At 35.5% G+C, this 14132-nt stretch overlaps 1 protein-coding gene across 1 annotated transcript; it reads right to left on the reverse strand.

The window, feature by feature from the left end:
• Positions 1–761: 761 nt before the first annotated feature.
• On the reverse strand, positions 762–13565 carry LOC149801119 (uncharacterized). The gene is made up of 4 exons (XM_089954273.1): positions 13523–13565; positions 7800–7933; positions 6817–6894; positions 762–1602 (listed from the first exon to the last, which is right to left on the reverse strand). The coding sequence occupies exons 2-4, from the start codon at positions 7923–7925 to the stop codon at positions 1231–1233; spliced, it is 576 nt and encodes a 191-aa protein (XP_089810399.1). The 5' UTR covers positions 7926–7933; positions 13523–13565; the 3' UTR covers positions 762–1230.
• Between the last annotated feature and the right edge of the window lie 567 nt (positions 13566–14132).

Genomic DNA, 14132 nt, shown 5'->3' on the forward strand with positions numbered 1-14132 from the left:
TTAGGTATTGTGAATGTGCAACATATTTGAAGAAGAAAACAGCGCAGAAAGTGCACTGTGAACTGAGTCAGAGTGTGATGCAAATAGTCAAAGCGTGTAGTATTCTGAAGTGGCATTTTACCACCAACTTGCATTGTTGTGTCAATTGTCACTCATTCCAAAGAGAGGAATTGCACTTAGGAGTACGTTTAATTATAAATAAAACTTCATAAATAACTTTATTCATTCTGAAACGATCACTTCTTTTGGGAAATTTTGAGCTTGCGGACTGTATGTAAGATTTACTTGCCTAATAAATTGAAGAGCACGGTCAAGTTCAGAAACGACATACCTCAGAACGGAGGATTTGACAATGGAAGTACTCCAAAGAGCGTGGGCAATTTCTCGTTTAGACATTAACACATTTTTACAACAACTTTACCTATGTTCAAATTACAACATAGAGGGGCCCCAGGTGGAAGACTTGAGAATCCGAGTAGACGGTGCATGAAATCAAATTCGTAAATGTAGAAAAATATGATATTTTACAATTAGCAGATGTGTATTAATTTTAAGAAAAAATCGGTTTGATTGGAAAAATAAATGATTTAACCAAAGTTATTTGTTCCATGTTAGTAAATATAGTTATGCGTCGTAACATGACTTGAAATGTGTTAAATTAAAGAATGCAATTAAATGTGAACTAAATAAGCGTTACCTTTAATTAGGTGTGCATTATTTAAGTATTTTGAAACAAATAAAAAATAATCCAGCCATATATTTCATTAAACTCTGAGATACGTTTGAATTGTTTCATCAATGGTGGCATATACAGCGTATACAAGTAGCATCTAAAACTGTCCAAGAAACTATTATGCTCTGCCATCATTTCCAATTTTGTTTTTTTATTTATTTTTTTATGATGTATAGAATTAATTAGCTCATCAAATGCATTTGTGTGCTTTGCAAAGAGTAAGGGTTCCATCCCAATATTTTAAGCAGTTAAGATCAATACTTTATATTTTTCAAACTGTAAGATAGATATGTAGATAGATTACAGCTTTTTAACGTTTATTTCTTTGAACACTGTATGAAGATGGGTTTATTGGGCCTTTTCTAAAGATAAAATGAAAGATCAAAACAAGGGATTACATATTTAAGACACCCGAGTCCTCAAATGGACAATTAAAATCATTTTCATTAATTGGGAACGTAGTCACATGGCACTGGCACCTGTCCTTGGAAACGTTGTCACAAAGTCAGCATTGGTTCATCACAATGGTCTTGTCCAACTCGCATATCATTACGATCGGTACAAGTTGCTGGTGCGGGTGCCTCGTGTGGTTGAGGGACACGAACAGCTCCATAGACGAGATCGCGTTCGCCAGATCTTGCTCGGAGAACGACATCTCGGGCAGACTTCCATATTCCCCAAACTACAAAGGTCGCTGAGCTGAGACTCGTGAAGCCACTGATAATAGCCACGACTAATACCCTTACGTCGAATGTGTCTGAATAGTAATATGTAAACATGTCAAAGTTTATGATCATAACGCAGGATAGGATGAAAACTGGGAAAACGGTGATGAACCACAGCGTACTGAATACTATGTTGAAGTGGACCTGTAATTATATGCAAAATACACGACATTAGAAACATTGTTAAAAGCAAAGAGAGACATCAGATTCTGATTAATTATAGCGGAAAAATTAAATCGTTTACGACCAGAAATAGTAATAGTTCTTATTGAAAATAAATTTAGACATAGGACTGTAGTAATTACGTCCACGTGAAAAAGATAGGTGGTCATACCTTTGTCACGGCGAACTTCCTTGTAATAATATGTCGAATTGAATCGAATTTTACAGATTATGTTTAAGAGATTTAGATCAGAATAAGACAGTTATTTTTACAACCTTTTGCAAAGTCTTCTTTCGAACCTGTTGAATTATTGTGCGTCAATATTCAAAACATCAGCTAATGAAAAAAGAACTAAAGTTTATATGCATACGTGCATCAAATTGCAGCTACATCAAACGTTTGCCGTTTCTGTTATTTTTCCTCATTTATATGAGTTTTTGTGTGTGTCTGTGTAAGCAACCTTGAATAATAGTAAAAACAAATCTGAGATACCATGATACATATCTGAATATGTTCTTAATTTCGTCAAGATTGAAGAACACGCAATCTGTAGTCATTACACTGAGTAAAAACAGACTCAAATAACTTCCGTCTGATTGATTGCCATTATATTTTTAGTGTCAAATCGGCACGCTAGTCTAAAATCTATGCTTATTTAAGAATATTTTACGGCATGTCGCGAAAAACGATTTCCTTACCTATAATAAATAGTATACTTTTCTAGTTTTACCATTTCATCCACTTCTTACCCAATTTGTGATATAACATATTTCCTCCTAATTAGCTAATAACATCAATCTAAGTTTAACAATTCAAACCTTCAACCTCGGATCGTACGTATTATTTGTTAAGCTACTTAATATTGTACCGGAAAGACTAGTTTTAAATACTTGTATATTACATCATTAAATTCACCAATATCTCATAAAAACTATTAGAATTAACCATTTCAGAGAGAAATAATAGGTTGTAGGGTTTTGTTTTTGTTTACATATACTCAAAGAAATTACCAGATATAACTGCCTCTGAAAAACCTCATAACAAAGTTAGACAAATAAAGCCTCAAAAGCACTGGGGTATCTATTACATCAAGGTAAATATAACTGATCTTAAAAATGACTATTATTATTATTATTATTATTTATTTATTTATTTATTTATTTATTTATTTATTTTTATACCGGGTAGTTTTCTTACCGAAAAGAGGCAGTAAAAAAAAGATAATTTATGGTAAGTAATATTTGTGCATTTTACTCATTGATCTTTTGCTTTTGCCATCAATCCCATGTTACGGCTGCAGAGACTTAAACTCCACAACAAGAAATAGCAAAAAAAAAAAAAAAAACAAGTTTTGCATAATTAAAAATAATTATTTATTTCTCAAAATACAGGAGTGAAAGAATCCCTAAATTGGGTGTGAATTTATGCTTATATATACGGTCCAATATTGCCAGGTGTTGACTCGTGTAAGTTTCAGTCGTGCGAATGGACATCCTATTTTGCTTGTCGAGAAAATTTATACAGTATTCAGTAATCATTCTTGCGATTTAGGAAGCAATTCACTACAAGCTTTGTGAAGCTAGCCATAAAGGGGGGGGGGGGTCATTTAATTACGGAATGCATGCAATCGACGGTCGCATTATACGTCACTTATCTTACACTGCAATGTACGATCATAGGGTTTTATTATTATTAAAATATCAACTAAAGTTGATAATGCATTTTTTTTCAGGTAACAATAGTCATACATGTGCACAAACGGTGATGCGGGATGCCAATACCATGGAAGCAGCGAAGATCACTGCCATAAGTAAAAGCAAAAATGCTATTATTAGTGCTATGCGGAACACTTTCTTTGCGGCTTACTACAACCTGGCTAATACAATTGTACCAAAGCAGCACCAGTTGTGTATCACACAGGTATTGAGAATATTATATTATAGCTTGTTAACAGTAATATTCTATGGATTTAAATGACAGTAACATAGGAAAAAACACGTGTACAACCTTAATATATTCAGTGTGATGTTACTGTAGTACACCGTGATTGTTGTATAAATGCCAATTTTTTGTTAATCATGTATAATTTATAAATGAAATATTTATGGCATACAAAATTAATGATTATTTCTATTTCAGGGCGCCACCCAACTCTCAGACCTCAAAGTAGATAAGCACACATTGTATGACAGTCACAAAAGCACCAGTGAGTTTCAGCAGTCGTTGGCCGATGTAATAGTTGATGAGATGGTTACCGAGGTCAAGGAATCTCGTGTTTACAGTGTCATGCTTGATGAGAGCACAGATGTTTCAGTACATCAGAATTTGATTGTTTATGTTAGGTACTTAACTAGTTTGGTTGGCAGTGTTGAACCAGTGACACACTTTCTAGGTATTCGTCAGCTTCAACCCACAAACGCAGAATCTATATATTCAGAGTTGGTAGGTTTAATTAAGTCATTTGGTTTTAGTCTGGACAATCTGATTGGTGTATCAACGGATGGTGCTGCAGTCATGTTGGGTTGCAAGAGTGATGTTACCAGGTTGAAGGAGGCTACTAAAGGTTTGCTTGCAACTCACTGCATTGCACATAGGTTAGCTCTGGGTACAGGTGCTGCAGCTGACGAGGTTAGATACATGGTCAAGTTTCAGCTCTAGTTAGAGTCTTCTTGGAAGGCAAGTCTGCAAAGGCTCTTGCACTGTATAAGCCCATTGCTTGTTTCAAATTTGTTTATACAGCACACTATATGGCTGACATTCTGGGGCCTTTGGTAGTTCTGTGTCAAGCTTATCAGAGATCTGATATTGACTTTACCGAGGTTAATCCCTTTCTCCACTCCACTGTTGAGCTTCTTGAAAGTCTGAGGTTCGAGTCTGGTAGTAACATTTCTAGGTTTCTTTCTGAGATTCCAGCAGAACCAAGTTTAGATTCATCAGGTTTGTGTACTTTTGAGTACAAAGGCCATACAATTAGCGATGGTGCTAAGCAAAGGTCGGAGGCTGCAACATCTTGTGCCAAATTTATAGATATTGTTATAGACAATCTCAAAGCAAGGTTCACGGAGGAGGGTGATTCGATAGTTTTGAGTGCTCTAACCAAGTTGTTTGATCCCTATTTGTATGGTTCACAGGCTAACAGTTCCATTCTTTCAGAGGTTTCAGGTATTGTTTCAGATTACTTGTGGGTTAGGTAATTAGTCAGAGGTTAGTCAGGAGTTGGCTGGCTTTGTGGGTTATGCTAGCGTTCAAGTTCTCAGGAATGGTAAGGTGTATAGAGGTGTTAAGGACTTTATTCATTTGGCAGTGAGATCCAGGGCAACATACCCTTGTGCATCTGCGGCTGCTGAGAGACTACTGGTGTCACCTGTCAGCACTGTAGACTGTGAACGTGGATTCAGTAAGATGAACCTCATAAAAACTGCCATCAGAAATAAACTCTGCATCTCATCTCTCGATAATTTAATGAGAATCAGCATGTACAGATGTGAAAAATTAGACTTTAAAACTGCATTCAACAAGTGGGCAGCCCTAAAATCGAGATGGAACTTCATGTAACACTTTGTAACATTTTGTTAATGCTTGTTGTAATTAAAGTATTAACTAGCCCATCTTTTGTAATTTTCATTGCCTGTTACATTAATAGACTAAATTAACACTTGGAAAAATGTACACTACTTGTTCTGGCGACACGTTTTGAAACTTGGCGACAAAATATTGAGGTTGGCGAATTTTTTGGCGACAGCTTTTTAAATGCCAGGACCATCCCGATAAAGAGAGAAGTAAAATTAGTACAATACTGAAGGCAATGATATTATACTTACTGGTAAGTGGTAGAACTTTAAACCCGATTTCATATAGAAAATAACTCTGATTTTGACATTGATAACGCTAATATTAGAGTTTATGGACAAAAGTTCAAATGCAACTTGGTAATTATTTATTTGATTCGTGTAAGATATCTTGATTGAGAGTAGGTAATGGGAGGGATTAGTAAATTTGCCTACAGAGGTGGAACTAGTGTTATTGACCTACTTTACTCTTTCCTAATACTGTTTCAATCCTCTCTGATTTTTATGTTCACGATATTACAACCCATTCTGATTATTCACAATTAGAGTTTACATTACAACGTAGCACTTTTACTTTTCATTACATGAACGCCAAAAATGATAATTACAAATGATAAGCGCAACATGCTATTGCATTCTTTCAAACTTTAAAAAATATCCAGGCCCAGTATGACAAATGTATATGAAAATATTTCTGTTTTTCATTACTCTTTAAGATGTCATAGAGCGAAAACGTTGATAGTATGTACTTTACCAATCACAGGGCCAAATCAGATAAAGTATGTTTATTAGTGAATGTAGAGATAGTTATAAATAATCAATCTATCGGAAAGCATTGACAAACAGATAGACTAATGTTTAAAAGAATCAAAATTTATAGGAAATGTGTAAGAAAAGTAAAGTACCAGTATTCTAATATGACAAATTATAATTCCAAGATATTCTGGAATTTCTTTTGTGAGAAACAATAAATGTGACGTCTGCTGAAAGTGCAATGACTCTTAAAGGATGCGATTGTTTCTACAGACAGAAAGAGAGTTTAAAAAAAAAAAAAAAAACTTCATTGAAGTATTTCTTTCGTATATGGTCGTAAGCTGGGCAAACACAAACGAAATCGAATTCTTATTTTACCAAAGAACCGTTATTATTCCGGTATATCCTATCTATTCCTATTAATATTACTGTTATTATTTTATTTTCATTCTGCACATATATTTAATGTTGTGTTCAGATTTATTTTGAGAGGAATCATTACTTTAAATTATTCATTGGAAATCAAAGTGATAATATGACTGTCTGGATTGAGTACTGTTTTGGATATTATTATTGTGAATTCATTGGAAGGAGTTCTGGACAATGTTATTGTGATACATCAAGACTGTCGGCACTTTAGCACATTCAATGCTATCGGTAAATCAGCACATTCAAGACATGGAGTTCATTCGGAACTCTTCTTTTGGACTTGTAATAGAACCTTTAGGATTTGTTTTGGATTTAATGCATAATACTGAAGCTCCTATTAAATTATTTGTTAAGTTTTACAAAACTTTCTAGTTTAACATCTCTTTGTCATTTAGTTTAAGACAATGGAGTCGCAACTGTGTGTGTGTGTGCGTTCTTACTTACAAGAATAACGACGAGATCCTGGTATTTGCATTTCGATGCAATCCAGAAGATGATGAACAATATTATAGGGATGTTGGCCTGAAATATAAGATTGGTAAAGTTCAAGACTGGGTCTCTCGTTGGTATCATGAATCGTAGCTTACTTTTTGACGAGTCTGACACAATCCATAATATATATACATACATCCACATATACATGCATAAATATGAACGTCATGAATGTATACATACATTTGATTAATACGTTCATACATTCGATGAACTTTATGCATATATGTAATTACAATAAGTTGCAAACTGCGAGTGGAGAAATATATAAGAATGCATGAGACATCAAATTGAAAGAGTAACAGGAGCTTTGTAGTGGTGGCTGTAGCAGTAAATATAGCATGAGAAAGGGTGTGGAAAAGACAAGAAGATACTTATAATGGTGCCCATCATGCTAATTAACCTTGTTATGGTGTAGTAATTGTCGTTATGGTGATAGGGGATCGAAAGATGTGATGGTGTAATGGGTGGATGTTGTCATGATGTTGTTAGCGTTGTGTTTATTACTGCATAAACTGGGTGAAGATTTTAATTGTGATATTGGTTGTTGGTGCATTGGGTTTAACGTCATTTTCCAGCACACTATAGGCTATAATTGGCGGCCAACATGTTTGGTCCAAGACATCCAGGAAAACCCCGATAAGAACCACTGACCAACAGGAAGCTACAGCTAAGGTTTCTTATTTATCCACAATGACCAAGCCCGAGAATAGAAACCACACGGACATAGGCGAGATGGTATTATCGCTAATAGTGATGATGGCATTATATGTAGCAGTAATAGTAATAGCAGCAGCATAGTTATAGTACTTGTTATTGTCCTTCTTGTAGTCCTCATTAAAATGTTTATGCAAAGTAATTTGAAAGATAATAAAAAAATTTATAATAATAATAATATTAATAATTATTATTATTATACCGGATAGTTTTCTTACCGGACAAATGCAGTAAAATAAAAGATAATTTATGGACACTGCCATGCTGACACAAACGATGACGCCAAGCACTTGAATTATATGATATACAGATATCGCCTTGTGTGATGTGGGGTTCACTGCCATTTCTGCTCCTATTAAAATTGAAAATATATATGAACAAAAAAGAGAAGTTCTAAATAGCTTTAGGACATGTGATATCTTATGTTAATATTGGTCATCATTGTCAGCATAATCATTGCAGTCTTCAGGATATGAATCACTTCGAAAAACTCATTAATGTGTATACTAACGTTTCTGTCAAGCAAACTGATTTAAAGTAAAATCTTACAAAATAATCGGCAAAATATATGAAGTTCTTCAAAACAAATTTAATGTAGAAAGACATGCGTTGACTTTTGTAAATGTAATGCTATGCCAAAGTTTTATCAAGTCTCATGAAACCGCGAGAAATGGCCAACAAGCATTTTTCCAGATCGGAAGACAAATCTGATACATTACCTATGCACTTAGATGCATCTTCAAAGATGACTTTCAGAGCCGCATTTAGTCATTATTTAAACTTTTCTTAACGAGTCTGTACTCGAGTTCAATCTCCGTTTTTTAAACTCCCTATTTTGCTGATAACCAATCATAGCTATGTAAGTGACACGATTTTATTTCAATACAGTTATCTTGCAGAAAGTATTGCAATTAAACACGGAGTTTAACATTTAGGATATTACGTCATAATTTTTCTCATTCAAGAAACTGAACAGTTTTAAACAAACGTATATTATTTACATTCCACTCCTTAAAATATTATTACGCTAATACATCTTTTTAATTGGTGATTTTCGATATTTTACTATACCACCATAGCTGCCAACCTTCCAGGCTCACAATTAGTGAAAACAGGGATAAAAAGTCGTGAATTTGGACACGAATTCGTGAATACCATGATAATAACTCCGTCCACTGTGACTACTCCGACCGTCAATACTACACTATATCAAGTTCGCAAAATAAAAATAAAACACTACATATATGCAGAAATATTTATTTATCAAGACATGATACTGTGGCAGACTTGAACTTCCTCAACTGCTTGATCGTAAATTTGTTTTCTAAACAGTTCCGACTTCTTGCCTGCTGGTTGATCTTGGGGACTAAAATTGCTGACAAATTTTCTGCAGCTACGGAGGTCTGTCTTATTTTTCCTCACTAAAGCAAATACTCTTTCGCTGTCACTGTTGCTGTGAGGAATGCACAGGAGCTGCAGCATTTTTCGTTCTTCCACAGGAAAATTTGGAAGCGATTTTCGAGTCCGGGAACATATGTCAGAACAAATGTTTAGCATGGCCTCCAGCTGATAAAGGTAGATTATGTTCGACACAAGAAAACTCACAAATAAAGCTTAAGTGTTGGCAGCCTGCGGGTCTTCCACCAATGGTTTAAAATATTCCAAAGCTGAAATCTGCGAATTCTTAATTTTCGCAACTTCTACGTGTTTTTTGCAACCGACATTCTTCCTCACATCGTCTCTGCGATGGCACACTGAGTGCAAAAAGCATGAATGAATATCAATGTTTAACGGCAGAATGCACGGCCAATTTTTGATATATTCCAAATTAAACTTCACTTTTTGAGTAATACATTTCTTTTTCCTTGGCGGGGAAGACATTTTCAAAATCTTACATGCGATGCTGAACGTTAACTCGAATCGGTGTTTTGACGCATGCGCGGAGCAAATTTCCGGTTAGGCCCCAGTTTCTCTCAAAAGCATTGGTAAAACTACTCTTATACATATTGATTAAAATAGGCTAAAATGCTTGCGACCGGGCCAACTGAACTAATCGGCTGTAGATCTACTAATATCGTGACCAGCGGTACCGGACCGTTTCGGCAACTGCGAATATCACGACTAGCGCTTAACGGGAAATCGGTTATTTTATTAAAGATTTAAAATAATTGAGGATCGGAAAATTCGTGAATTTTTGTCTTACGGCGTGAATTCGTGAATCGCTGAAAAAGTCGTGAAATTCACACCAAATTCGTGAGGGTTGGCAGCTATGTACCACACACACACACACACACACATACACACACACTAGGATTTTTTAATAGTGAGCGGATTAAGAAAATCAAATAATCGTGCTGAAATATACTCATAATGATAAACGATTAATGGACTTTTGCAGAGCTGTACAAAAAAAAGACCCAAATCTTAACCGCATTAATTATTGAAAGAAGAAAATATAATAACAGTACCTTGTATAATTATGTCATACAGAATTACAATAAATAATTGTAAAGCAGTTTGCATTATAAGAAAGGAATCGTGTACAGATAACTGAACATGATCAAGCCAAAGAAAAACGTGATAAAGAATTGTAAGAAAGGTCACTTGCTGTCACAGAATTAGGCAAAGAAATAACTTGGTTTTGTCTTAAAACTATTCGACTATTTCTCGTTGTACATGCGTACAACAATATCTAGGGTGAATGTGTTTTTCCAGGAAAGCGATTGTATTAACATGTACCTAGCCACAGAGATTACTTGTGACGAGGTAGCATGACTAACATGACATGCACGGGTATTCTACCCTGACTTGTACTCACTCTCCTATGGATTTAAGTAAGACCAATTTCTAAAACCACACTAGTCGTTTTTGGATCGCGTCAAGTAGTATACACTCTCCATTGTTCTCCAGCCATAGGGGTAAGTGTTAAATTTACATTTTTATTTGATATGCGAAACTTATTCGGTTTGTAAAGTGTTATCGCGTAATAATGTATTTATTACAACACAGGTTTAAAGTATTGAATTACAAGTAACTGTTAGAGGTTAAAGTATTATCGTATATCTAGAGATTATACAGAAACTATTATTATGACCAATTTGGTTTTATTGTAGCTGACTGTGTTTGAAGCTGATTCTGACTGTTATTGTAGCTGATTGTGACTGTCGCTGTGATTGTGTCTATGAAGTGTGATTGTCAATGTGACTGTGAATATGACTAGAGCGGTCTGAAGCTGTCCGAAGCCGTCTAAAGTTGCTTAGAGCTATCTGGAGTTTCCAGAACATTTAATGCTACGTGCTGTCGATACGTATGTATGTATGTAAGTATGTCTGTGCCACGGACGTAGACGTAGCAAATTAGAAAAAGTGCTGTATGCTGTCTGTACGTGTAATGTATGACTGTATTCGTGGTGGATTCATCAAGGGTGCTAGCGGTCGATAAGAGTGTGGACCAACCCAAAGAATCGTGCGACTGTACAAGGGGTCTAGAAGCATACGTTTGGATCAATTGTTCCATTGCATTTTTATAGCCATAAGATTATTTTGAATCTTAGTTATGTTCATAAGATTATTTTGAATCTTAGTTGTGTCCTTAAGATTATTTTGAATCTTAATAGAATTCATATTCGAGATTATGTGAATGTCTTATTGTGTAAAATACTTTTTGAAGCGTATGTGCAGTCCATGTGGTTTCTTGGATCTGTACTTAATTTTGATTTAATATTTTTGGTTTATTTTCGATGTATGAATGTTGTGTAGAGTGATTTGAGTAAATCGCATGTTGAGAGCGTGAGAGCTTCATTGTATTTTTACATCATATATTTATCTGTATTAATTCATTCATAAATTTCCATCTCTCTCACATTGTGTTTGTCTTATTCATTTAGTCCAAAAACCCACTCGGTGTCTATTCTGCGACACTTGCCACGAGGTCGCCAATGAATCAGTTTGAATTTACAGCATATGATTACCCCAGTGCTAGACATCACAATAAACTGTCACACTGCAGACCTCGTAGCAATATGACTGAAAAATTGTTAAAGCTACGTTAAAATTCCAAATGACACACACACGCGCGCGTATAGGATTGAATTATTTTAACGTAGCTTTAACGTTTTTCAGTCATATTGCTACGATGTATGCAGTGTCGCAGTTTACAGTGATGTCTACCACTTGGATATCATGCCGCATCATGTTCCACCCAGTCACATTAACCTGACACCGAGGCCGACCAGTCCTAACACTAACACTCTTAATGCTTAGTGGATGCCGATTCATACCAAAGACTTATAAAAATGGTACTAACAGCTGCCTCACCAGGCGCTCAGCTATAATATGTTAGTGTTAGGACTGGTCGGCCTCGGTGTCAGATATAACTATAAACTGCCACACTGTAGACATTGTAGAGATATAACTGAACAATTGTTAAAGATACGCTAAATCCAAATCACACACACACACACACACATACATTGTAAACATTATCTGAGGACGACATGAGAAGAAGGAGCATCAATGCAGAATTCGCTCGAGAAGCGGGTGGTTTCCAGAAGTCAGTCGGAACTTGTATCGAGAGAACGCCAAGAACAACTTTGTTGCCACGATTTCCGAAAACTACAAATTGGGTCGCGATGCAGTGGCCCTACTGGAAAGTATAACACGGCAAACGGTTTCAGTATTACAACGGCTCAGTTACGCGGATTTATAATGTGCCAAAGTGACGAAATACCTCGATATCATCGCGAATCCCTCCTCGATGATTATGAATTAGACGTGGCAATAATCTGGGCGGCATTCAGCTGTAAAATCATGGGTGACTATCACAACCTCTGTACGTGACATTGGATGTGATCCAACTCGATGGGTATTTCAAGCATTCAGTTACGCCGCGTTACTCGTTTATAAACTCGATATGCTCAAACCATTACATCACCTGGGATAGCCTGTGTTATCGAAACGAAATATTATTGGAACTACAGGTGTTGATAAAGGCAACTTGTCACTTCTTTATACTCATTCGTAAAAATCCGTGATTTCAACCCATTATTCATAACAATGAACCAAATGCCAGAACATACAAACAATACACTAGGATATGTATCTTTGTTCACAAAGTGTATGCCCGGTCGAGTCATACCAAAGACAAAAAATGTACTAACAGCAGCTTCGCTATGCGCTCAGCATCAAACATTACATTGTGAGGAAGTGCCAATAAAACTTTATTTTTGCATATATATCGTAAATTAATGCGCCTCACGATGCTTTGTCCGAAAAACAATATGGCGGCCGCCGGGCAAAGTGACATTATGGTTTATTTTTAGCCCGAGGTTGATTTGCCTACTCTTCATACAACAAGACGATTACAGTGCACTAATATCTCAATCCCGTGATATATTACGCATAAAATGCAATAATAAATTGCCCATTTTACCTCCTATAAATATATTTTCCTCAAAACAAATCAACCCTGAATATTTAAATGATAGTTATCCATTTGTAACTTTTCACCTGTTACGTTCTATGCGTCATATTTTGATATACCACACCCGCCCACCTTGCTAAGCATAGTCGTATTATTAATAGACATTAAAAGAAGTGTCTGCTGTTTGAACATTTTTTTGAGCGACACAGTTGACATCAGGTCATCTTAGTTTGACAACTAGTCTAGTCCATGTCACGTGAGGCTAGGATAGGTTACGAACATATTTCATTTTCATTTTGTCTAGAATTACTATCAGTGGATCAACTGGCATTTCTGGGTATATCTAAATAAATACAAATATAGTTGGAAGTCGAAAACAAAATTACATTTTCCCATTAAAATCCTTATGTGCTAATACAGCTTTTCTAATATGTTATTGCAGATGTTAAATAAGATGTTTCCGATTTAAATAATTACAAATTAAGCGTTTCTGGAAATTGAAGAAAGTAAATAAACTTACCTTTGCCTTTGTTTCCTTATGTCTGCACTATACGTCTTCCTGCTGAACAATCAAGCAAATGAGTACTGTTGAATCTACCCAGCTTACCACGACGAGGCTCAGTAAAAGATGAGAGCGATTTGCAATTTAAAAAAAAGGCTTGATCTTTTTCGGTATTTTTGAGAATTTTTAAGTGAACTTGGTTAACATTTAACTTTGTTTTATTCTTTTAGAAATATGGAATGCATGATATTCATTTGCCCACCAGAATAATATAAGATGCATAAATTCTCCATTTACTGTACTTTAAAATCCTGTTCTCCTTTTGGATACCCCGCGTTCTATATCTACATTTGTTAACATTAAGCCCAAGGGCATCGTTTGTCCAACATAACGTGCATAATGCTCATCTGGACTTCGTTTGTTGCGTAATGGTGTTTTGTGCGGTCCGCCACATAGAGACCCAGCAAAACCTTTAAGGTCTATTGGTATTGCACAATTCAATATAGGTGGATAGGGTATGGTACTTTGATTATGGGGAAAGGGGTACGCATTATAGCAATTGTTACGTATCCTGCACCATTTAGCAGTGAGTGTGTGAAAAAAATAACATATAATGAAGAAAAATTCA

Source organism: Sinohyriopsis cumingii, chromosome 4, assembly GCF_028554795.1.
Source record: "Sinohyriopsis cumingii isolate HCF-2022 chromosome 4, ASM2855479v2, whole genome shotgun sequence".
NCBI classification, from domain to species: domain Eukaryota; kingdom Metazoa; phylum Mollusca; class Bivalvia; order Unionida; family Unionidae; genus Sinohyriopsis; species Sinohyriopsis cumingii.

Coding starts and splice junctions, on each gene's coding strand:
- LOC149801119 (XM_089954273.1), bottom strand. CDS start 7,925: ATGGCAGTGAACCCCACATCACACAAGGCGATATCTGTATATCATATA. Junction 6,895..7,799: donor TATTTTACTGCATTTGTCCG/GTAAGAAAACTA, acceptor CTTATATTTCAG/GCCAACATCCCTATAATATT. Junction 1,603..6,816: donor AGGATCTCGTCGTTATTCTT/GTAAGTAAGAAC, acceptor ATATAATTACAG/GTCCACTTCAACATAGTATT.